Genomic DNA, 26878 nt, shown 5'->3' with positions numbered 1-26878 from the left:
TTAACTCTCGACTTTTAAACTATGATCGCCCAAATAAATCAGAATAAATTGGACAGATTGCCTAACCCATGCAGTGATCGGGAGTTTAACCGACAGTTGGGGTCGCTGATCAGCTCTGTGTGATGTCTCGTGAAGGCCCAGGCCGTGGTCTGTTTACAGTAATCTCCTCCTGATGGAGATGCTGAATGCCTGCCATTGTTCAGCAGCGGCCCCCTCTGAGGTCCCCTGAGATACGATACAGTGCGTCGCCATGGCGCGCAGGAGTGTGTGTGTGTGTGTGTGTGGGGGGGGGGGGGTGTTATTACTGGCAGCTTATTGTGTGGAAGACTCCGAAGGGGGTGTAATGGGGAGTGATATTCGGGAAGGGTGCGCAGGGTTTGTTGGAGCACAGTTATATCCCCAGGCTGTCAGGAAGGGAGGGGGGGGGGTAGGGGGGGTTCTGCTCAGAGATCTTAGCGGGGGGTGGCGGGGAGGGGGGTGAGCCATCTCTGTCCCCAACCCCACCTTTGGAACCGACTGCACCACCCCCCGGGTCCCTCACGAATTGCCTCTGGCCACAGTGGCGCGGCGGCGTCGCCAGGGGAAACGCGCTCTCCCGCCGCTGACAGGGGAGCATCCCAGAGCGGCGCGGTCGCCTTGGCAGCGCTGCCGTTTGTCTTCAGGGGCGGGTTCTGAGCGGTGTAGTTGTGTCGGCATGTCAGGCGGCGGGGAGCCGCGACGCGACGCGCTGTGTGTGTGCGCCTCTACACCGCGTCCTGCCGTCTCTTCCTCGCAGGCTGACCGCTGAACGCTGGTTTCTTTTGTTTCGGTTTTTTTTTTGGGGGTGATTTTTTGGAGCTAAATGGTATTATGTTTTATTACCTGTTTTATTAATATGGCTTATCTGCTGCAGTCAAAAATGCCCCACCCCCCCCCCTCCCCCCAACTCCAGGATAAGCAGCGGCATTCTCAACTGTTGTTGTTTTTTGTTTCCTAGGTAACGGCGACTGCTCTCCAAGGAAGGAGCACGCGAGGATGCTGGTGGACCTGTCCTTGAACAGCACGCCCAACGGGCAGCACTCCCCTAATAGTGAGTGACTCCTCTCTCTCTCTCCCACTGTCCTCTTAGTAAAACAGACTCTTTCTTTCTCTCCTACTCTTCTCTTCTCTTAGTAAAACAGACTCTTTCTCTCCTCCTCTTCTCTTAGTAAAACAGACTCTTTCTCTCCTACTCTCCTCTTAGTAAAACAGACTCTTTCTTTCTCTCCTACTCTCCTCTTAGTAAAACAGACTCTTTCTTTCTCTCCTACTCTTCTCTTAGTAAAACAGACTCTTTCTCTCCTACTCTTCTCTTAGTAAAACACACTTTTTCTATCTCTCCCACTCTTCTCTTACTAAAACAGACTCTTTCTTTCTCTCCTACTCTTCTCTTAGTAAAACAGACTCTTTCTAAATTTGAATCTTCAGCTGAAAAAAAAGACAAATCTGCAGCCTGGGCACCATTCACTGAACACTAAGCGTTTAAAAAAAAAAAAAGTTTTTAAGGACACGGTGTCAGACTGCTGTAAGTTTTATTTCGGACACGAAAATACTTAATAATGTAACATTTTATTGGGGGGATGGGGTGTATATTTGTTATTAATCAGCAAGAAATATAAACTGCTGTTGTGGGTAGGAAGGATAGAAAACAACCCATGCGGCATGGCACGTCGGTTGGGCCTGCTTGGAGCAAAGATCCGTTTAGATGAGGATCCCTTCTGATAAATGCAGATTGAGGAAGCGAGCATTCTGTGTGTGTCCTTCCATTAAAACCCGCCCGTTATCAGGGTCCGCTTGTCGGTGCTCTCCTTCCGGTAGAGATGTCAGAAGCCACCGTGGTTATCGTGCCAGAACATAATCAAATCTCTTGAGCCGTTATGTGTGCTGTAGCAGAACTCAAGTTTCGCCTCGCGCTGTTCCCCATATCTTAAAAATAGGTTTCCACAGATGCTCGGAGCACGTCAAATCGGGAGGAAGTAGCTTCACGATTAGCACAGCTGGAAGCGCAAGGAGCCAGCGCTGTATCTTTAATCTGATGCAACTGCAACCAGCTTTGCAAAGATCTCCCTTCCCCCCCAGTGTCAGCAGAAAGGGTAACAGAGAGAGTGTGCTGGTTATCTGATTAGTCCGGGGCTTGCCATTTTGGAGATGATCACTGAGAAAAAGGGGAAGCTGTCGTTCGCTGTTGTTTTCTCATCTGGTCCTGCGTTTGAGGGAGAGAGACTGAAGGGAGAATTCTAATAGATACTGTAAAGCTACACAACCACACCAGTGCTTTGTCACCATCGATTGCACAAGTGTGCCAGCCCACACCACACACACATTCGCACACACACACATTCACACACATTCACACACACGCACACACATACACACATACATGCACACATGCACACACACACGCACACACAAAGGCCAACCATATTTCAGTACACCTTCGGGATGAAGTAACCACTGTATGGTAAATGGTAAATGGACTGCATTTATATAGCGCTTTTATCCAAAGCACTTTACAATTGATGCCTCTCATTAGGTGTTAGGTGTCTAACCGTGTCTTCGACACACCCAGGGCGGGGTTTCAAACCGGCAACCCTCCGACTGCCAGACAATCGGTCTTACCTCCTGAGCTATGTCGCCCCTCTGCTATGTCGTATGTTTTCTCTACACTGTTATGATCTTCCTATAGTATATAAACAACCTTTTGTGAACGCTGTGCTTTTCTCTGATGCTGGATGGTCTGCTCTCTTTAACGCTATACTGTCAGAAATGGATATAGATATTGCACAGAACAAATATCCCACTTTCAAGGTTCTCAGACAGCGTCCTGTATTCAGTTCTCGGGCAACTAGTGCTGATGCTATTTCAGCACAGAACGATGAAACCTACGCATGTTAGCTGTGACGCTAATTGATCTGGTGATGGAATGACATGATGTTTGCACTGACATCCCTGAAAGTGTCCCCTACTTTATTTTCAGTGGTTTTAAAGCATTCCGGGTCCTGCCAGTCAGTGGCGTAACATTGGTTGTACTGATTTACTGAAATGTTTGGTAACAGTCAACTTTCTGTCATCCAAATATGCAATACACGTACACATGACAAGTGCAAGGAAAGGTATAATCATATAAAATATGTAGTACTACAATGTAAATGTATGTACTACTTTTTTTGCACGTTTAAAATCCTCACATGCTCCACGTGATACAATTCAATTTTTTTCTGGCTGTAGCATCCTAAATTTACATAATTAAAAAAAATATATATATTTTTAATAAGGACTGTAAAAGTACCTGTGTGACAGTATGCTTGCAGACAGATAAAGGCCAACCTGAAGTCATTCCTCTCTTACGTTCCAGTTGTTTGACCTTTGTTAGAGCTGCTACTCATGTATCTTTGAACTCTTTGTCTGCTGCTTGTGCTGGTATTGTAGCAAAAGATATTGCTCTGTCTCAGTCTTCTTCCAAGCTGTGCATTGTTCCCAGAAATGTTGTTTTAAAAGAACGTGGTTGTACAGTGGTTGTACACGGCCCCATAAAAATGGAAATGTACATTACTATAAATTTTTTTTAAAAATCTATGTTTCATATCATATTTTACTAAAAATGTCAAGTTTTAGTTACTTTCAAGTTCTAACTTTCAAGTCAAAGCGTTTTGAAGTGTGTAACGTCAGTAATGCGCTTGAGCAGGCTGATGTTAAACTGCATGCGACTTGGCACTTTAGTTCTGAGTCCGATTTACCTCTTTAAATACAACGCTTCTGCATTCGAAATGGCGGACTGCAAAAATCGCAGTGTTCACGTGTGTGTGGCTGTGTGTGGGTGTGTACGCGTCGGCCGTTGGGGGATGCGTGTGTGTGTGAACGCGAAGGACGAGCGCTCCATTATCGGAACACGTCATTCGCTCCGCTGCAGTTCAGACAGTCAGGTGTGTGTGTAACACAAATGTAAGAAACAGAGGAAGTTTTGGGCGACGATGGCCTCCACGGTCTGGGATCAGTCAGATGTCACTGTTGACTGTGGCCCATAGCTCTCCATTGGCCGTCGTGCAATTGGTGATTCCGTCACCCGGGATACGGGAGGGTCCATCCAGTCAGTTAGGGGTTCGTGTTCATCGCTATTTAGCGACCCCCAACTGGTCGAGGGTATATTCTGAGATAAAAACATACTGTGCCCTACTGGTGCTGTTATCCTGTATTGTTCGGTTCTAGAGAGCGGGGGTTTGGATGAGCACCCTGCTAGACTAGATCCGCCTTTGATCTTTGAGTGAGGAAAGAGGTGCTTGGGATTCGCTTTGTCAATTGTCCCATTCTGTGTGTGTCTTCAGCAGAGAATAATAATGGCAGTAATACTTCACAGATCTCCTGTTATGTTGCCAGGATACAGAAGCGAGATGGTCGGTTGTTTTCAGTGCACCTAATGAAATTGAATACGGTTCCCTCTGTGTTTTAGCATACAGTTCACCGGATTCTGTTTCCATCTCCACTGTACATCAGGTTCCATGTTGAGCTCAGCAGTTTGTTAACATTAGCAGTGGGCCTATGTGTGGTGGTGTCGTTGGTTATATCCAATGATACATTTTCTAAGTGTATACAGGCCTTCACTACGTTGGACATGCCAATCTTTGCACTTTATCGGGCTGAAGATTTGGAGAAGCAAGATTTCCTTCCTTCTCTGTGGCCAGTGTGAGAGAATTTTAGCACAGACGCAAGATTGCTCCCTCCTATGGTATTTTACAGCTATGTGCACGGCTGTCTTTCTCCACAGAAATATGAGGAGCAGCAAGCTGTTGAAGTATTTGACGCTGCCAGTCTTTTCAGTCAGGGATTTAAGTATAGCAGTCAATCAGATTTTGGATCAAGTGGCAGATTAAAGTTAATGTACCCAAACACCGCGTAAATTGGCAACACTTTGAGGAATTTGCGATTTTTTCTAGAGCAGAATGTATTTTTCCCTTCAAAGGGTAGCAGCTGTTTCCACCAGGAGGGTGTTTCACTGTAAACTTACAAACAGGATGCAGCCCTTCTTCTTTCATGTTCATGTTTTTGAATATTTCTTCACGAAAATAGCCATCATAATAAGGTTTTTTTAATATATATATATATATATATATTTCTTTCTGGACAAAAGAGTGCCTTGAGCCTTTCTTTCTCGGTACATTGTAGATCACTTCGGCAGGAAATCACACTCATCACACTTCTTGAACTCCTGAGCTCTTTAAGGTTTTTTTTTTTCTGCGTTCCAGGCCTGTCAGGGTTGCGGTATTCAGCGGGAGGCCGGTCTGGTTTAGTTTCGGGAAAGCGGGCTGGACCCCGCGCGTGACGCGGTTTCGTGTGACGCTCCTGGTCTTTTTTTGCGACACTGGCTTGACCTGTTCCTTCTGAATTGCGCCCGAACATCCCTGAGAATGGCCCGACAGGGACTACGCCCCTGACACTCGCCCTGTGAACACTCACACTCGTCATTCGAAGACGCGCGTATTTAAACCTGCGCTCAAAATAGCTCATAGAAACACTTCCCCCTACATACAGTACTTTATAAATACTCATTTCCACCCGCAATGTACAGTAGATGTACTGTATCAGCGCATTGCTACCCCTTTCTAAATGAATACACATTTTTTATCTCACCCTTGCCCAACAGAGCACTACTGGACTCATATTGAGGAACACTGAGCAACACAAACAACAATGGAGAATAGCTTAAATGTGCTGACTGAATTAATGAATAGCTCTTTAATGGATAGCTCAATTCTTCATTTGGTTTCCGCTGACACGTCGAGAGAAACCAGAAACCGGATTGCCGTACGATGAGCTTCAAAATGATGGGTTTCAGTACACCGCTGCTTTATGCTTTAATGCAATTATAATACCGCAATTGTCTGAAATATGACAGCATACCTCCGTGTGAACTGAAGGCCAAGATGTTCGGTAACGTTTACGGGGAAGACGTGGAGGCAAAAAAAAAAAACTGAACTCACTGATCCAGTAAATCCAGTCGCTCCACAGGTATTTATGCCCATAACCGCCATGGCGTGCAGTGGATCAAAGAGACCTGATGACTTCTGCAGGGAATGCGACGCGACGAGGAAGCGCGACACGCAACGCGGCGCGCCGTCGCGCCGGCCTTCGTCTCTGCTCTTGCGCTCTCTCTCTCGCCCTGCGTTCGCACGGGGCGAGAAACCCGGCGTGTGGGCCACTGTGCTGAGGGGAGAGGCAGGAGCTTCCTGTCGCGTCGTCTTAGTGGTCTCGCGCAGTTACGTACGTGTTGTTGAAGAGAAATCATGGCATCATCAAAGACGTACATGCTATATATACTCTGGTTATGTCAGGACACTGATAAGTATTTTTTTCTGCTATCTCACTAGCCATATATCTCTCTGTCTCTCTCAGTAGTTAGCCACCTAGTTAGCGACCTCTCTGTCTCTCTCACTAGCTAGCTAGCTTGCAATCTCTCCATATCTCTCTCTCACTAGTTAGCTGCCTAGCTAGCGATTTCTCTATCTCTCTCACTAGCCACCTAGCAACCAAGCTGAAACTGCCGCCCAAGCATCATTTGATTTAATTTTTTTTTTAAACGTTGTATAACACCGGGTGTGATTGTACCATAATGATAAGCTGTTCCTCCATTTTTCCTCACTGAGTGGAACAATAATTCACGAAATGGTATCTTATCGGTTGGAGAAAACCGGAAGCCCGAAACTCTGATTGGCTGATGCCTGCAAAAACCGTGGTCAACATTTTTCGGGCAACTTTGGTAGCTCAGTTGCCCAGTTGCCGGGGTTACTGGGACGTCGCTCAGCTACATAAGAGAACGAATGGACTTTCGGGCAACTGGTCAACCGAGTTGCTCGCTGTGTGAACGCAGGGTCAGAAGAAAGGGTCCCAAAAGGCTCCTGTGTGTCTCCGTAGAGGAACCCTGTCTAGTTCACGGGTTCTCTATCGGGCAAAATGACTCAATCTGGAGCTTTTTTCATACTTCCTACACCTTTCATGGAGGATTCCATAAAGAACTAAAAATAGTTCATCTGTGCCTCCACAGACAAAGAATGCTTTTTTTTGATTCTGAGAGTGTAGGTACTGAATGTGTTTGCCCTGAATCCGTTAATCAGATGTTGAGTAAAACTTGTGTTAAATGTACAGAAACATATGTGGGACGTGTTTCCACTAAGCCACGGAATCAACCATGCCTCCAAGCTGTCAACCATTTTGCTGCAGAGGTGTGTCACTCTGTCAAACCAAAGAGCGTAGGCACTGAATGTGTTTGCCTCACAATAGGAATTCATTAAACAAATGCAACTGTTAAGCAGAGGTGTGTCACGCGGTTGAACCAAAGGGTGGTGCAGGCCCAGCAGACTGAGAGTGAGCTGTCTCTTAACCCGAGACCCCCCCCCCCCCCCCTCCACACCCCCGAAACCTCCTCCACCACCCCAGGGACCTGCTGTCTAGCCTCTCTGACAGATTGCGAGAGTTCGGTGGCGACACGCCCAAGCCATTCCAACTCCTGCTCACCGCAGGCCCGGGCCCACACGCGCAGCTGCTTCTCCCGCCATCGGCCAAGCGGAAAAACCCGCGCGCGTTCTGCACCTGCAGCCGTCCCGCCATCGCCCGCCATCTCCCGCCATGGCCCGCGGGCGGCACAGGCGCCCCCTGGGCTGGGACGCCCCCTGAGCTCGGTCCGGGCTTTTTTAGCGCTCGCACTAGCCAGGGAAACTCTGCTGTAATCCCTGGGAGAGCTTAAATGCAGCGACATGCGCCATTTTGGGGTCATTCACACGACGTTGCTGCAATACAGCGTGCATGCTCAGTCAACCTGCTCCGTATAAATTAAGGTTAATTAATAAATAAAATTGCGTAAAGAAATCGGCCTTTATGCCCAGCAATGGCGTGATGGACAGCAGTTAACAGTTAGCAGTAGCAGAGAAGGTACTGGCTGAAAAAGAGCACTAAAAAGTATGTTGAGAACTATGAAATACAGGCTTTAATATGGCTTCAAAATGTAAGCACAGAAATTTTACCCATTGTTTCAAATGCATTAATCGTATACGTACGTACAGCCAAGAAACCCCTTTAAAGGCTGCATGTTGATGGTTGAAGGTTTACGAAACATGTCATCAATCACTGGCACCTTTGATGTAGCTGAGGTTTCATTCGTTTAATTTGATTGACAGCACACACGATAAAGCAAGAAGAAGCAACGGAGGAGGAGGGGGAGAAGAGAGCCCTGGGCATAGAGGAGGAGGTGGGACAAAGCGGCGAAGAAGGCTCCGGATTGGAGGAGCCCATGATTGACAGCCCCAGCAACCCGCAGGACGGAGGGCCGGGGGCGGACGGACCAGGCGATGCTGGCGCCCGGCTACCGAACGGTAAACAGATCCCTGGTGTGACTGACAGTCTCACGCGCTCCGGGCAGAGGTGGACAGTCCAGGTTCAGAAAGCTAAATATGTATGTTCCTCCAATCACCGGGGTCTGCTAATTGGCACAATTCCTCAGCCTTGGTGAAGCATCGCGGCAGTGTAGTGTAATGGGTAAGGTGCTGGTCTTGTATCCTAAAGGTCACAGGTTCAATTTCCTGGTAGGACACTATTACTGGAACTATTCATTACAATGAATGTAAATGCTATGTAAAAAAAAATAAAAATGTGCTCTGGATAAGAACATCTGCTAAATGCCTGTAATGTAATAGGTGGAAGAGACACATGGCAGGACTTATACTTTCTGATACCTGGACTTTCCACCTCTGAAGACTGGCGAGACACACGTGTTAGTATTTGCTGATCAAATCCTTCTACTTAGCGTTCTGTTTGCTGGTTGTAGCCAAATCAGCCAGGCCGTAGACAATCACATACATTTGTTTTGGCTTGAGGAATTAAGTTGCAAACAAACATTAATTCTTCTGTTATTTTTTGCCGAACACCTTTTTGTGTCTCAGGACCTGCACACTGCAGTAATAACAAGCTCAACGCTGAAAAAAATTTAAACAATGTGCTTCCAGGGATGTACATAACCTTTTTCAGGTTATTTTCTTTGAACGTAACAGCTTATTTGCTTGGCTGATCACTTTCCTGGTGATTACACAGACAGATATTTACAAAAACCATTCAGGTAAATGCTTAGCAAATACTGTACGGTATCGCCTGACAGAGACAACTATTTGATGGATGGGTGTATGATGCCATCTGGTTATTTCAGCACATTTACAACATTAGGGATTTCCTTACAGTGATTATACACTGCATTGAAAGGAGCCACTCATTGGTATTTTATTTCTTTTTGATCTATTATCTCACAGAAGTTTCTTCTGACATCAAAGTTTTTTTTTTTCTCTTGTTTTGTTCTTAAGGGGTGTGTAGAGGGTTGCCGAGCAACACAATACAATGTTTGAGATCTGGAATCATTCTCAAGGAAAATATCCCAGGAATCTTCCAGAACCTGTCCGGGGGGGCCCCAAAAACCGACGCTATTGCTCCGGTCGGGCTGTCAGCGTGGACGAATCGTATTTCATATTTTCCAAGCGACAGGTGCTTGGAGGCGGCTCGCGATGGGACCGAGCCGGCCGGCCTCTCCCTTGTCATCTGGGACTCGGATAGAGGAAGGGAGATGCCTGCTTTTTCGAGTTAGCGTGAAAGGCGTGTTATGAAACAGCAGTAATTTTGCGAGGGAATGTAAACGCAAGGCGCGTCGGTTAAAGAACATAGATAAATAATAAAATAAATAAATGAAAAGGCCGCGTTCCTCTCTCGTTCTTCCCCCAGTGTGCTGGTGGCCTCGCGGGGTCTAGTGAGCCACCTGACTGCCTGGTCTCGGCTACGCTCCCGCACTTTCTCAGTCTATACCAGGCCATACCAGAAAGTGGAAGTTCAGCCGTACGATTTTCTGGAGAAAAATGGCTTTTTTACTGCATTTCGACTGCCGCTCAGCCAGTGGGTTTGCATTCCCGTCCTAATGGCTTGTCGCCCGGTGGCTGTCAGCCGTGGCCTTATCATCCCGTATTGGGGAAATAGTCTCCATGCCTGCAGTGCGGCCGGTCGCGCCCTGGAGAGAGAGCGAACTGCCGGAGAGCGGAGCGCTGCTGGCTTTCACTGTTTTTCAGAAGCGCTTCACACAAATGCGCTACACGCTACGTGCTATTATACAGCATATTTGCCAGTCGAGCGATTTTTGAACAAAACTGTTAATCACATAGTCATTTTTTTTGTAGAATTGGCGCAGATGAGATAATTTAAAATTAATTAACTAATTAATTCATGCTTTTAAAATCATAGCATTAAGTGTGGTGTTTGTTACTGATCGTCTTATGTATTTTTTTTAAAATGTGTTGTCTTTATACACATTATAAACTGTTATTTAGAATTCTGAGAGATGGATCCATTTGATAGGTGTCCGTGGCAACAAATGAACTTTGATGACCAGGAACTAGGAACGAGGAAATTTAAGATTGGTGCCTAGGGAAGGCAGGCAGTAGTCACGGTAAATCTTATCTCATAGCAAATCAGAATGAACTGATTGGTTTAAAGTGTGTTGTTTTTGTTACTGCTGACAGATGGATCTAGCCACCAGTTATAAACATCTGGGTGATGCTGATAAGTTTTACTTCAGAAATTTGATATCAAAGTCATCTAAAAAAAAAGAAACAATTGCCTGACTATATATTTAATAGTTCACTGAAATCAGTACCCCCTGTACAGTTATTGTGATGAAGGAACACATTCGTTTTTACCGAGAAATATACGGTGGTCTAATATTTTCCAGAACTCTATAAGCAGTATTTGTTGCGGGAAATCTTGTGCACATGGCATTTGGAGTATGTGTTCCCTTGATGGTTGACTGTGTCCGAGCCGTGTGCTGTATTTGTGAGGTTGTGTCCGAGCCGTGTGCTGTATTTGTGAGGTTGTGTACCTGATCTGCAGGTGAGAGGCCCTTCCATTGTAACCAGTGCGGTGTGGCTTTCACCCAGAAGGGGAACCTCCTGCGGCACATCAAGCTTCACACGGGAGAGAAGCCCTTCAAGTGCCCCTTCTGCAGCTACGCCTGCCGCCGCCGCGACGCGCTAACCGGCCACCTGCGCACACACTCGGGTCAGTCAACGCACACACACACACGCAAACGGACACACACGCACACACACACGCACACGCACAGGCACACATACACATACGCACACACATACGCACACACACGCACACACACACAGGCACACACACACATACACGCACACAGGCACACACACACACACACGCATACGCACGCACACGCACACACACACACATACGCACACACATGCACACACACACACACATACGCACACACACGCACACACACACAGGCACACACACACATACGCGCACACAGGCACACACACACACACGCATACGCACGCACACGCACACACACACATACGCACTCACACACACACACACGCATACGCACGCACACGCACACACACACACATGCGCACACACACGCACACACACACACACATACACACACACACACACACATACGCACACACACATGCGCACACGTACACACACACATACGCACACACACACAGGCACACACACGCACACGTACACACACACGCGCACACACGCACACACGCACACATACGCACACACACACATACGCACACACACGCACACACACACACACGCACACACACACGCATACACACACACACACACACACACACACGCACACATGCACACACACACACACACACACGCACACATACACACACACACACACACACACACACACACACACATGCACACACACACACACACATACACACACGCACACACACATACACACAGAAACTGGATCCGATCGCTGAATGAATGTAATGTACACGCATGACTAGACTGTAGAGTTTTGATCCACAGTCAGTGCCATAGCTTTGCGCTGCTGTCTACAAAAAAAGAACACATTATTGGGTTCTTCACCCGTGCCCCATCATGCCCTGAGTCCCGGTCTGGCTCCACTTCAGCAGTCAGAAGCTAATGTTAGGCCCGCCTAGGCCGGGCCAGGCCTAGGGGTGCACTGTGACCCACTTTCACATCATACTTCTGCGTGCCCGTTCCCCGCTGCTGTCAGACCCTCCACTGTCACCCAGACCCTGCAGCTCAGAGGGCATCAGAGTTTCCCTTCTGTGCTCTGATGCTACACAAGCAGCCCTGTTCCTGGAAGTGCTCGAGCTGAAGCAAGATTTAAATACCGCAGGCACTGATCGCTGCCCAAAAAAACGTGTTACTTCTGCTCCTCTTCTCTTTCCCCCTCTCTGTCTCTCTCTCTCTCTCTCTCTCTCTCTATATATATATATATGCACACAGACACACACACACATGTAATGTGAAAAAGAGAGTACATCCTCTTTTAATTACATGACTTTATTAGGATATCAGGACTTAACCTCATCTGACCCTCATTTAGCTCTCACCAAGTCCTGAATGTAGATAAATCTAATCTTTGTTTTTATTTATTTATTTATGTTTTTACTTAGTTGAAAGTAAGCGAATGTGAATTTAACAAATAAATAAGTCATTTTGGTAGTTTGGTATTTTAGCCTTAAAATACAAAGCTCTCAGTTTTACTGATAACGTTGTAAGTAAAGACCTCCAGCACCTTCGGCAATTGCAGAAAGTGGAGAGGGCCGGGGGGCGGGGGGGGTGGGTTGAAGGCAGGGGGGTTTGGGGGGGGGGGTGACTTCCTGCTGCAGATCGGAATGTCAGGAACTCTCTTCCTGCCAGGTGAACAGGCTGACCCACCACCAGGTGTCTGATGCAACGAACTGCCCTCTTCTTCCTCTCTCCTCTCCTCCCTCCCTCCCTCTCTCCCTTCCAATCTCAACCCCCACACAGCAGTGTGGCTCGATGCCTAGAGACAGGTCTAGTGCCAGTACAGCCAAGCAAATGGTGGCTGCACTGCTGTTTTTCTTTAAATCCCTATTTATCCCCATTTAGAGAAATCATTTGTTAATCATTTTACCACGTTGCTGATAAAAGCTGCATACAAATTCTTCAGAGGTTCCTAACACATTCTGTTAAAAAAAACAAAAAAAAAAACAAATCCTCTGACACTATCATAGTGAAGCAAAGCCTGTCATCGTTTTTAATATCACAATTTCCTGTTTTCTTCCTTAGCTGAACACTGTTGAGCAGGCTATTTTGACCGCAATCTCTCATCCCTAAAGTATTTGCATATTTGAGTTTCAAGTTGAAGTGAGAGTGTTTGTTTTTTGTTTTAATAAGATGGCTGCCGTTTGCAGAGTGGCGGCAAGGTGGCTTTGTCACCTCTCAAACAATGGTCCCGTGGCTCGCGCGCGCGCGCACGTGTGTGTGTGTGTACGCATGTGAGAGTGCACGTATGTGCCTGAGCGCGGGGGTGCCCCTACACACAGGCGACGGTTTGCAGGTGTGCTGCGCGCGTGAGCACCGAAGCAGACACTTCGGTTTGCACAGATTTCGCTCGGCGGAGTCGGCCAATGAAAACACTGCGCGTCGTCGTCGTTTTATTAATAACAATATCGTGCGGTCACTAATACGTAAAAAATTGCAACACCGCCCACTCGCTGTCCCCGCTTACAATGAAGTGGAGAGCGGTTCAGTTTCGGTGAATTTTCCAGAGATGTGTGTCTTTACAAACCATTAAATACTACGGGGTCTTCTGGAACATAGTCGCAATAACAAATGAGGAGCTCAGTCATTCCAGAGTAAGACAATTAAGAACAAGAGAGTAACTGTAAAAAAAAAAGTTCACAGTACATACTTACCCAGGTACTGCCCCAGTATTGAAACCAAACACCTACCTAGAACTTTACTCACTTAACTTTGTTATTTTATTTAAATAGTTAAATTTTATTTAACAGGAACCACGTCCATTACAGCTGAAGCACCAGAGTTAGCTCCTTAGCTAATTTTCATCTACGATCTTTGGGCAGGAAAAACATTTACATATAAATCCCAACACAGACACAGAATTCTTAATAAAACAAGTAAGAAATACATTACAAAAGATCGAAAGACCAGTTCTACTGAACAGTTGTATTGTCATTTAAATTTACCACAGGAAAGGCTCTGCTTGACTGTCTGTAGAAAATATAGTTAGTTTTGAAATTATGCTGTAATCAATGAAATAATATGTATATATATATAATAAATTAGCTATGAATTTAATATTTCATTAAATATGATTTCTTTTACAATAAACCACACTGGTAATGGATCCTAGGTTCACCAGGGTCATGACTAGAAGAACAATGTAAAAAAAAAAAAAAAGCCAGGCGGTAAGATTGGCGTTACTGTTTCTGTAGCTCTCCACACACCCACGCCTCCGCCCACGGGCCAACTGCTGGCATCGGCGAGAGAGGTACGCCCGTCGGCGAAAACTGGCGCTCGCTCTGCCATAGCCCGGCGTAGCGCTGCGGTGTGGAAAATGGCCGCTGGCTTCGCGGGCGAGCGCGCCGTGGGAACACTCGCGTCGGCCGCGGTAACCGCCATCTTGCGTGGGCGTGGCGGGCCTCGGAACCTCAAGAGGCACCGCTGGAGACTTCCGAATTTGGCGGGAAAAAAAAATCTAATCAAATTTTAAATGGCGGAAAGGTTGTTGATCGAGTCGAGTTGAAATTTAACTGTTGGCGTGTGTGGATGTTTGGCCTTCGATTAAAAGTAAAACTAAAAATAAAATTAAAATAAGTAGGGTACAGGATGAGCCCTGTAGAAGGCTTGTCTACAGCTTGTAGATGTATCCACTTCAGAACAATCATAACGTAACCTCACCTTACATATTGAAAGCGGTTTACACATACTGAGACTTCAAGTGGGTGGACCCGTTTTATTTCATTTCTTTCATGTCATTACTATACAGTCTCCGTTCTCACTAAGACATCAGTCCTGAACCATGTGTAGCTGCCTCTTAGCTTCTTGTCATTACGGGTAACAACATCTTTTGTCTGAACGAAAAAAGAATCTATTAGCAATATTTACTCTTAAAATGAAGCAGACAGAAGCCGGGGGGGTTAGTAATAGCAATAGTAGTAGCTTAAAATGACACGGTGACTGTTCTAGTAAATGTATGGTGGAGGTGGGTGTCTGTTCTCATGACCATATTAGTAAACCTCTCACCATGTGCTTCAAAGTGAAAACGGGACTTTGAAGAAGCGGGTGGGAAAACTGTGAATGTTTTCATAAATTACTGTGTCAGTGTCTGGGTTTAGTGAGCTCTGGCATGTGACTCCTCTCGTGAGACTCTGCTGAGACTCTCATGAGACCCAGTGTAACCCAAAACGGGTGCTGCCCGATACTCAAAAAATTTTAAACCATTGTATTGTTTTGCTGTGGAGGCCAATGCGGTGTGATTGGTCCAAACAAGTCAGTGATTGGCTAGGCACATTGTGGGGTTCATTTCTGAAGCCTTATATTATGTGTATATTTTCCATTACATTTACAGTACATTACAGGTATTTAGGAGATGCTCTTAACCAGGGCAACTTACACATCTTTCTCAGTTTTACATCAGAAAGATGTGTAAGTTTACAGTCAATCAATTTACAGTATACAGCAGGGTATTTTACTGTAGCAAATCAGGTTAAGCACCTAGCTCACGGGTACAATGGCAGTGTCCTCCCTGGGAATTGAACCTGCAAACCTTCAAGGTTCAAGGTTCAAGGTTCAAGGTTATCTTTGTTGTCCCACTAGGGGAAATTTGTTCAGCAGGTTCCCTGCCCAGAACCTGCAGTTAGGCTTCACCAGTGAAACTCTCTCTCTCTCACGTGTGAACATCTGTCCCAGGACTGGCGGTGTGCGCCTCTGATGAAGGATAAGTAATTACTCAACGTGAGCGTTCAGACTCATTCCGTTACTCAACCTGTGACGCCACAGTGAAAATGGAATATCTGGCGTCCGTAGCGGTACTGTGGCTGAAACGATGAATGGCGCGCGTGAGCGTTCGCCCGATCGCGCGAATCCTTGATGGATTCCGATTTCAAGAGAGAGGGGGGGAAGCGGACTTTTGCGTTTGGAGTAACACAATAAGGCCTGTGGAGAGACGGAGCATAATTCAATTCTGTCGACTGCAGCTTGGCCCTAAGTGCTTATGAGCTTGGTACCTCTTGACATAGTGGGGGGGGGGGGGAGGGGATTGTGCCAATAACAAAAAGCTTCCGCTTCCAAAAATCCATCAGAAAGGTGGACAGACTGAATTACAGTACTGGCACAGATTATGGAAACGCTGCGTTTACAAACACAGTTAGACAAGTAATGCAATATTTTGGCACAGTTTCTTTTTCTGGCATTATGTAGGCTATATGCAATGATTGTAATATCAATATAAAACAAAAATGAGGAATTAATTAGTATTTTTGTTAAACAAGTAATAGTCATTACACCGGCCTATATGCATTAGTTCATATCTACGGACTTTCATATGTTCATGCGAAATAGTTTTTGCGTACTGTCGAAAATGGCCCGGAGAAGCAACAGGAGAAAGGGCACAGATAAAGGTTTTAAGAGAGCTAATGTTCTTTAAGCGCAGCGTTTTTGTAAATTTTAAATTTTACTGGCCGCCCTTGACCGGCACGTCAGAACCGTTAGCGCTGCCGCACGGGCTCGCGAGCGTCCGCCATCACCAGTCGCGGCTCGGCGAGTCTCTGGGCCGGCGCGTGCTTTAAGAGGCTCCGCCCACGCGATCTGTCACACGGGAGAGAGGGGGGCGGTGTCACGGAGTTCACCTGCAGCTCGCCCACCTCTGCTCGCACCTCCGTACCCCCAGTGGAAACCCGCTGGAAACCCAGTGGCACTCTGTCGCGCGCCGCCGCGTGAATCCAGTACTGCAGCGGCGTCGCCGAGGGCGACGCTCAGAGAGCATGAATCACTGGAAACCGCCGGAGCAGTGACTGAACAGAAACACGCACGCCTTTTCTTTTTTTTTTTTTTTTTTTTGTTCTGTGTTACAATCGCTTTTTTTTTTTTTTTTTCCGATTACTATCACTGTTGACACTGTCGTCCCACCGGGCGGGAGGCGGGGTCGTAGTAGCGAGGCCCCCGGAGACCGCCCGATTCGGGGGGTTTTTTTTTTCTGCGCGTCTGGAGAAACCCAGGCCGGCGTGTGCCGGCCAGCCGCCCATGCCACGCTCGGGTCTCGCTGGCAGAGAGCAGGTGGCATCGGCGAGTTGTAAGGGAGCAGCGTGAGCTGCTCGTCCGCCCACTGCTCTGGTTTATGTGTCACGTCACCTCATTCACTGATCACCGTTTGAGTCACCGCAGGAGGTAATGACAGCGGGCCGACGGCTTGCTAAATTTGGGTTAGCAGCAGCACTTTTTGAGAGCAAAATGAGTGACACTGAGCGGGGCGCACGGTTCGAATGAGCCGCCGGTTTTCTCCGTTCGGTTTTTTATTCTTAGTTTTTATATAAATTTTATTTTTTTTTAATTTTATTTTATAAAAATATATTAAAAAATGTCTTTCTCTTTTTGTGTAGTGGGAAAGCCACACAAGTGCAACTACTGTGGGCGGAGCTACAAACAACGCACGTCATTGGAGGAGCACAAAGAGCGCTGTCATAATTACCTGCAGAGTGTCAACATGGACTCCGCCCAGAACACCGGGCCATACCAAGGTAGGCAAGCGAGGGGTGTTGTACACCACACTGGATTTAGTTGGTAAATATAGCTTCAAGAAAACATCACGAGTGTAAGTTCAGGTGTAAATTTGACTCAGGTTTTGCCAGTGACTCAATTAGTATTAACAGAACCTGTTCTCATTACATCCATGCTGAATTGTTTAAAATGTGTAAACGACTATTAATAGCTTTCTTACTAGTTTCTTACTGTCATATGGACCATTTCTCTTTATTTAAATTTGCCAGTAACTTATTCTGTGCATTGGATTTGTTATGACTACAGCATTTTGAATGATTATACCAATAATTGATATTTTATTTTTATTCATGCTAATTTTTAACTCCAGATATAATTCATCTAAATAGTTGAAGGTTCATGTCGTTCTCCCTTTTATTGCCCTATTATCCTCCGTATTCAGTTTGTGTTTTAAAACGATGAATTTCGGCGAGGTCGCAGAAATAAAATGAGAGCGAATTGGGAACAGGAAAACCAGGAGGGAACGGCACTGCTGTTAATGGTCAGCAGGGACATAACTGACGCAGCTCGTGTTCACGCTGTGCAAATACAATGTGGTAGGCCGCTGTGAAATATCCCTTTAAGGGCTGACAAAACACTGCTCAAGTCTGCTGCAGAGCAGGCCCCCACCACGGGGTCTATTCCGGTCGTGTGTACCGCAGTCTGGCTTTTTGGGTGCTACCCGTTCAGGCGCTCAGTCCCCGTCTCTCCCCCCTCAAACACAGGGGACGCGCTGAAGGACCAGAAGGTCTCGATGGAGGGCCTGGCCATGGCGCCGTTCGACCGGCCTCCCGTTATCGAGAGGCTGCAGGCCAACGTGGGCAAGAGGAAGAGCACCACGCCGCAGAAGTTCGTGGGTGAGTCTCGCGGACCAACCCGACGGCGGCGGTGGTCGAGCAGGCCCGCGCGTTCCGGGAGACCTGCCGAAAAATAGCGTCTCTCGCTCTCGCTCCACCCAATCACCGCACGAGGGAAGAGTCCCCTCCGAAGGGTTTCGCTACACCTGTGGGTTCAGTCCCCGCGTGCGTGATTTTAAAACGTGTGTGAATCTTTTGAATTCTGTGGTGTGATTCGGGCGATTTCAAAAGCAAAGGATGTCGTCACAGCAAACTCAGTTGTGGTAAAACACATGAAGTTTTTCGGGGCTGACGATCCAGTAAGTCATCAAAGATGAAGGGGAAAAATCCATTCTCACACCCCACTTATGGTACACAGATGATTAATAGCCGGCCTGAAGGGACTGGTTTTCGTATCCGTGTCGAGAGCTACATTATTATTACAGAAAATTTAAATGTCAATTTTTGCAGAAATTACAATTGCGATCCTTTTCCTATAAGCGGTTGATTGTTATCTATGGAGTATTTTATTTGGGGTTTTGCTGGTTTGTAACAAATGAGTCGGTTGAATTTTTGTATTTGCATTTCATGTAAGGGTAGGAGTCTGTTACCACAGGCTGAGTAATGTAGAATAAACGCTGGAGGAGTCTGTCTTGAAATAACACAGGCTCATACACCTTTTGGTTTATTTATTTATTATTATTATTATTATTATTATTATTATTATTATTATTATTATGTAACCGGACTTGAAGCTGCTAGTTGAGGTATTCCAAATCTTTCTTGTCATATCACAGGTATGACAAGCCTCGACAGATCCCAAATGAGAGATTGTCGCCTTTCAACATTTACCAAAATTTCCACGTACTGTACTTACAATTACTTTCCATAGAGAAAGTGTTTGTTGTTCATTTTGTTTATTCATTTACTTTTTTTTATTCTCAACATGTGAGAGGAGAAACTGTACTATACTAAAACCCCATTTTTACATGGACATAATTGATTAAAGGATCGATCAATACACAGTTGTTTTGAAAATGTTTGTTCATTAATATTGTTTGATTAAGTAGAAGTGCATTTGAGTGTGAGCTATATAGCATTTTGCTTTTAACTGATAGTGCTGCTTCTCATTATTTCATTTGTTTGAGGGATGAAAATTCAAATTTCAGATACATTTTCAGATTCAAGAAGTCAAAAGAGCAGAATGAGTTGTGTGCTTTGAAGTTAGCTTTTGACCTGATTATCTACACCTTATTTCCACTGGGGGAAAAAAAAAAGATACATTTTCTTGGACATGAGTGGCAAGATGAAACCATCGCGATTTAAAGAGGGCTTTCCACCGAAACCCTGGATGCCGATCTTACCCACTTTTTCTTCTATTACGAAATGCCACTTCAAGAATGTCCTGACGCTTCATTTGCTCCTTATTGAAAAAGTATTTCTCTTTCGCTGATAATTTTTACGTTTTTTTTTTTTCCTGAAAGGGTCCTCGCTTTGAAATGGTGGTAGGGAGAAAGAGAGAAAAAGAAAGAGAGAAGAGAAAAACACGAAATGTTTTTTTTTTTTGTACGTGGTTGTGGTTTGACACACCTGTAGCTCTGCCATCGCTCTTACCGAATGGAGGCAGAGTCTCTCACCGCATCCATGTTTTTGCAGGGGTTAAACCCTCATTATGGTTACCGTGCTTCCGATGGGGCTTTCCACCATTAAGTCCCTTCACCAAAAGCAGAAAACACAGAAGAGCAGAACCTAACGTTCTGAGATCTTCGTCTTTCAAAGCCAGTTTGTTGTCCTCGAGGCTAGATGTAATTCTGTGTCCATGCAGTCTGCAATTCACTTTGCTTTTCTAGATGTCATTCCTTGAGAGAAATTATCAGTTCATTTCGCGTACAAAAAGGGCATTTAAAAAAAAAAATGTCAGCAATGTATCCTCAGATTTATACAGATCTCATGAATTATTTCCTGGTTGCTGTTCAGTGACAGTAAATAGACTAGTGTTCCTACAACATGCATACCTCTACTGGATGGGCAAAGTTAGCAGCACTTTCTGGTTCTTGTATCTATTATACTTTCACTAAATACCTGTCCTTTGTAAATAATATACGGCATGACGGAATATTATCTGCAACACCATAATTACCATACTCTCACCTTATTTGCCATACCCTTGTCATAATGTGTTTGTTCCCAGATTTGGGTTAGCTTGCGTAAGATCTTTCGTTGCCAGTGAAAATATTGACTTTGTGGTTGTACTGAACCACTCCCGAGGTATGCTACGGGTTGATTAGCATTCTGCAGCTTAGCCACCCGTGCTAACGTGAGAATGTGCGTGTTTGTGCTTCTCAGAGGAGAAGATGGTGCGCTACGGCTATCCGGAGATGAGCTACGAGCTGGGCGTGAAGTACGAGAAGGAGGCGGAGCTGGTGCAGGCCCACATGATGGACCAGGCCATCAGCAACGCCATCTCCTACATGGGGGCGGAGTCCCTGCGCTCCCACCTGCCTCACCCGCAGTTCGCCATGGGCGACGTGGTGCCCCTCATCAACCCCCTCTTCTCCTACCCGCTGGCGCCCCGCCTGGAACGGCCCGGCGGGCGGGACACCGCGCCCCTGCCGCTGGCCCCCCCGGATTTCCCCCCCTCCAGCAACGGCCCCATCTCCCTGGTGCGGCCCCGGCACCCCCCCGCGCTGCGGGAGGAGTCGCCTAGCAACAGCTGCCTGGACTCGGCCGACTCGGAGCGCAGCAGCCCGCAGGACAAGCAGCAGGCCCCCCCCCACCTGAACCACGCCGGCTACCCCCTCGTCAGCCCCGCCTACGCCAAGGAGCCGGGGCGGGGGGCGGAGCCGGGGGCCAGGGAGGCGGCCGAGGCGGGGGCGGGGAAGGCGGGCGCGGTGGCGGCAGAGCGCCCCCCCAGCCGGGAGGCCTACCGCGTCTTCAGCAAGGAGGGTCGGGAGCTGAGAGCCTTCCGCTGCGCGCACTGCCGGGTCCTCTTCCTGGACCACGTCATGTACACCATCCACATGGGTTGCCACGGCTACCGCGACCCCCTGGAGTGCAACATCTGCGGCCACCGCAGCCAGGACCGCTACGAGTTCTCCTCGCACATCGTCCGCGGGGAGCACACCTTCCACTAGGGGGCGCACGCACGCGCAGGGCGGCGAGCTCCCTGGCGGAGGTCGCGCAACTTTCGCGTCACAAATATATGCGCGTGTGCGCACGCTCGCGCAAACACACACACACACACTCACGCGCGCACATATTACATATAATTTCAGACAGCTTGAAGCTTACATTTTTATTTTTTCGACAAATTTATGAAGGCTTGGGTCCAAGAAATACGTACTCTGTTTTTAAGCCGTCTGAAGCGTTGTAAAATAGGGAAAAAGGTGATTGATGAAGTTTTATGTCCTTTATTTTATTTCCACCTGCCAACCCTACCATAAAAAATGAACAAAACGGTACACCGAAGGTTTGCCTTTGTCTACTCAGGGTGTGGTCTGTGGTCCTTTTCTTTATCAGAGCAGCTACGTACGGGAACTGTTATGAAGTTTGATGATTTCCATCCACAATGTTGAGCCATTTCTCTGACGTTTACATCTCAGTATGCTTCCATCTGTCTATTTATTGTCTCCCTCCTTCTTCATCTTTTTCCTGACCCTAGTCCTCAACCCCTGACCCGCCTCTTTCCACAGACAATCTGAAGTGTGTTACATGTTACCTGGTTATACGTAAACATTGAACTACTGTGCCTAAAATGCAGTATGCCTTGTGAACATCTGGAATCGTATATATATATATATATATATATATATATGTATATGATACAACATATATAGGATGTGGCTGTGGATTTTTTTATTTTAATTTTTTTACATGTAGCCAGGCAGTACGGTAAGGGCAACACTCTCCTTTTCACGTCAGCATTAGGCTAATTTTGTGGAAACGTGAATCGACCTGGTTTCGTCAAAACACGAAACATGAAAGTGAGAGATTACCTGAGCTGACTTTTGGAAGATTACAAGAATCAAAGTCACTCCAAAACCGGCACCCAAACTGAACTCCCTCTCTCTCTCCCTCTCTCTCTCTCTCTCTCTCTGGGAAGTGGCTGAGTGCTCTGAAGTCACGACTCGAACTGAAGAGGTTGCACTAAACAGATGCCGTAACCACGGTGACTGTTGCTCCTCGATATCTTCTTTCACCGAGGCTGGTAGCAGGCAACCCAATAGCAAGCTGAAATGCGTCTTTTCATGTTTTGTCACCTGCGGTTCAGTAGAATATGTCATGTTCAATAGGAATGGCAGTCGAGTGCATAACAAGACCAGGTCAAAGCCTAGCATGTGGCTGGACCGGCCGACCAATGGTGTGACTTCGTCACTCAGTCACTCAGTCAGTCACAGACATTTGCTTTTATAGGGCTGGCCCCGCTTGTTGCGGTCCAGCCAAAAAATACCGGGTGAGCTTGATTAAAGCCTGTCGGTGATAATATGGGAACTGCTGTTTAAAATAGAATATAGGCTTTCCTAAAAGGTTCACGCCCTGCCACTTCCCAATTTGTACTGAACACCAGCTATAAACAAGTAGCGAGCACTAGATAAGAAGAAGAGAAGAAGAAGAAGAAGAAGAAGAGAGCACTCTGGAAACATATTCCAGCTGAACTGGGAGCGTGAAACCCCCAGTCTTTTTAGTTCTTTCGCCGGCTGGATTGATAGCATCCTCTGTCTCCTGGTTCATGGCGGTTCTCTATGCCAAACTCTCTCTGCTGGTTGTGTCATTGTTTTGATGCACAGCAGGGTCACGGTACGAACTGTGTGTTAAGCACTGAATCTGTGTATCGTGTGTTGATACTGTACAACGACAAATATGAAAGTGTCCACAGCCACACAGAATAGGAGAATAGCTGCCAGTGGTCAGGCTTTTCTGCAACACACTTTCTCTGGAGCTACTTTCTCCTGGAGATGCGATACATGGGCACGCGACTTACACCAGTGTTTGTAGGCATTTTTTAAAAACTTTTTATTTTTATTTTATTGTGGCATTATTTACGCAAAAAGTGTAGCGTATCGGTGGTTTAATTGTCCTTATCCGAAGAAACTTCTTCTTTCTACATGACACAAGTGTTGGGTTTCCATCTGTACTGGATAAATCAGTATGGTCAGTTGTTGGCTTGTTGCGGGAGCTTATGTATAGAACACAGGCTTTCACTTGTTTACGTTGTTTTCTGATCCAAAAATAATAACCGTTTACTTATTCCCGGGGAAGGTGGGATGGATTATTTATTTATTTGAATCCTTTTTTAGTTTTCTTGGCTCAATGATATTGTACATGTTCACCGATGTGTTATGTTGTCCATATTTTACTTGTGCATTATTGCAAACATCATCTTTTTGTTCATTGATGCCTCTAAGATCAATTGTCTTATACATTTTTTTTTTCCTTTCAAATAATGCAACCTAGTTTATTTGATTGTGATTAATGTTACTGGGATATGTATTAATATTGACATGTTATTCCAAATTATTTGCTGGGCATATTAGAATATCGGCATACCCTTATGTTCTGTTAAATACACACAGAATGTCCCAAATACTTCTAGAATAAATAGTTCATCAGCAAAGTATTGCAAGAATTTAAGATAAGTGACAGCACAATACTCACATCTTTATAGCTTTACATTCTGTCCTCTAGCATTTAAGGTGTACTGTTAAATACATTTGGGGGGGGAAGGGCTGGTAAACAGTACACAATTTACTGAAACAATGTCACAGACAAACTGAAAGGTGTGTTGTAGGTGTGTTGTTTACAGACGTCCAAAGCTTTAATATCTTCCATGGTGCTCTGTGTGTGTTTTTCTTTTTTGTTTGTTTTATTTTTTATTTTTTGCTTTTGCAAAAACTTTTTTTTTTCTTTTTTAATGCACTCACTTTGGAAAGCGCTTTGCAAGGATACAAGAACTGTGAATTGTGAAATTATCATGAGAAGGAAGAACATAACTAAGAAGGATCAGAAGTGGAGTTCTGTTTCACTATTCTGTTATAAATACAAAGTGACTTTTAACTCATCTAGCATTTTCCAGAAAACAAAGGTAAATGCAAGGGCATTTTATAATGCATCTAGGGCACCCCAAACAACAAATGTCACATTATTACAAATTCAGAATTTGTACTATTCTTTATTTTAGTTCAACTGGGGACATTCACAGTTGATTTTGAACAAAGTGACAAAGGGGTTTGTCTCTTTCTGTCTTTTGTCCGAGCTGTTTTGACAATATAGACTAGTCAAATGATGGTTTAAAAAGGAATATGAAGTGTATAATATATACCAGCAAATTATTGCTGAGTACGAGAGAACAAAGGGGTGGATATTTTAATATACTTGAAACCATAGAAACCCAGTTGAGCACAGAGTATATTTTACGCAAGGAAAGTGCAATAGCTGGCTATTTTTTCAGAGTACAAATGTGTAAATAGATAAGTAAAAAAAAAAGGTTTGACTTTTAAAATGTTTTTAAATGCCTGCAAATCAACAAACTGGAAGTGTAAAAGTTTTTTTTGTAATATATACATAATATATACATGAGTTGCATATATTATATTTTGGTACTGATTTTGAAATGGGGTTTACTGTGCTTTACTTGCACTGAATAATGTTTAGTCTTATAAATGTTGGGATCTCAGGTACTTATGTCTGTGGGTGTAACTTCCCCTGCCCTTTAATTCAGTGCTAAATATGGGACAAAATTTGCTCTTTTTTTCTTTTTTTCTTGGCAGCTGTTGCTTATTCCACAATGAAGAAACAGAAGAGGATTTAAAGATGTTTGTGTGTTTTAATACGCATACCCATACACAGTGTTTTGTTATTTTATCTTATGTTATTGTTTTTGTTTGATTGAGACACTGTTGTGCAGTGTTACATTTACAAAGCATGGGTCATTTCTACATTAAAAAAAAAAAGAAAAAACAAAAACTGATTTATCCTCGTGGTCACACTGTGTTTTTTTTCACAATACATACAATGGTCTGTTTTGTTATGTTTAAATAATTAATCTGTTTTAATTTCAGCATAAATGTATTTGGAGGAATAGACACGCCGTTGCCTGAGTGAGGAGTGGTGTACAGTGATCTGAATGTCTAAGTGATCTTAAATGTTTTAAGTCTCAGTTTTTGTGTTTCCTGGCTGGCAAAAATACAATATAATGCTGTACTGTGTGTGTGTGTGTACATACATATGTGTGTGTATGAGACAGTGTGCACACATGTGCGTGTGTGTGTGAGAGTGTGTGCACGTGTGCGTGTGTGTGTGCATGCGCGCGTGTGTGCTTGTGTTTTTTTGCGCGTGCACGTGTGTGTGTGTGCAAGCGCGCGCCTCCACGTGTGTGCACGCACGTGTGTGTGACTCACCCTGCATGTGCCCACAAGTGCTTGCTGTGCTAACACCTCTTGGCCTGAAACTCATCTAGGCTTGTGCCGGAGTCAAGCGGTGTCTGTTTTCATTGTGGTGTACTGTCCCTGTCTCAGCAGCCCTCACACCTCTCCCTCCCCCCTCCCTCCCTGCCCCCCCCCCCCACCTCCCCTGTGTCTGAGGCTCCAGGCATTGGCCTCAAGCTCTTGAGACCTGAGGCTGCTGCAGTTGCACTGCTGCTTGGGAAAAACACTTCAGCATTTCTGCTTTGTCTGTCCAACACTGATCAGCCTATCCTAGAACTGCATTCCTTAAGACTGACTCAGTGCAATCAAGTTCTGCTTTTTTAAAATGTTTTAACAACAAAAAAAAATTGGGCCTCATTCGCAAAACTTTTCTTGAATTATTTTTACTTTTGTTCTTAAAAATGTTCATACGAAAAACCAACGTGGGATTCATGACACGTGTGCAGACCTTTTGTTTTTGTGCGTATCCCAGGTGTATGAGATGATGAATGCTGACTCATTTTTTTGCTCAATCCTTGTGATTAAAACAGCCATGAACAATTACAGATATGAAAAAGTGATTAATTTCGAAATGTTTCTGGAAACATTCTTGCACACAATTTACGATCAAAGGTGATCGTATGTACTGTATGTTTTGTGAATGAGACCCGTTATGAGTTTGATGGTCGTTTCATAGTGATCATTCTTTGTGGTCCTTCTAGAGGCCCAAAATAACAATATGCTTAAAGGAGAATACTTGGTGAGCATCACTGCAGAAAAAAAAAAGATATAATTGAGCATCTTTTTGGACACTTTTTCTGGATCAAATTTTGAATCAATCAGGAAAAATATCAGGAATATCATACTATCATAGAATTACATACAACCAAATCTATACCTTGTTGAAAGCTCTCATGTGTTCTCCTGTATAAAATCATGTAATGGCACGGGTGACGCTGGGGAATGGGAATGTCGTCTGAAGCTAAAGGGTGA

The 26878-nt window shown here is 45.3% G+C and overlaps 1 protein-coding gene across 6 annotated transcripts in view; it reads left to right on the top strand.

Annotated features, from left to right (window-relative positions):
• The window catches only part of ikzf2 (IKAROS family zinc finger 2), a 44338-nt gene extending 18889 nt beyond the window's left edge, over positions 1 to 25449 (top strand). For 5 of the 6 annotated variants that reach the window (XM_035410487.1, XM_035410485.1, XM_035410483.1 and 2 more), the window contains 6 exons: positions 977 to 1069; positions 8184 to 8378; positions 10924 to 11091; positions 17490 to 17627; positions 18372 to 18503; positions 20829 to 25449. In XM_035410487.1, the coding sequence (XP_035266378.1) occupies positions 977 to 1069; positions 8184 to 8378; positions 10924 to 11091; positions 17490 to 17627; positions 18372 to 18503; positions 20829 to 21616 (1514 nt within the window). In that variant the 3' untranslated portion in view covers positions 21617 to 25449. The remainder of the gene's footprint in view (positions 1 to 976; positions 1070 to 8183; positions 8379 to 10923; positions 11092 to 17489; positions 17628 to 18371; positions 18504 to 20828) is intronic. The other variant, XM_035410488.1, reaches the window with a different exon arrangement.
• Positions 25450 to 26878: the final 1429 nt, after the last annotated feature.

Source organism: Anguilla anguilla, chromosome 3, assembly GCF_013347855.1.
Source record: "Anguilla anguilla isolate fAngAng1 chromosome 3, fAngAng1.pri, whole genome shotgun sequence".
Lineage (NCBI taxonomy): Eukaryota > Metazoa > Chordata > Actinopteri > Anguilliformes > Anguillidae > Anguilla > Anguilla anguilla.
This window is presented reverse-complemented; position numbering and strand designations above follow the sequence as displayed.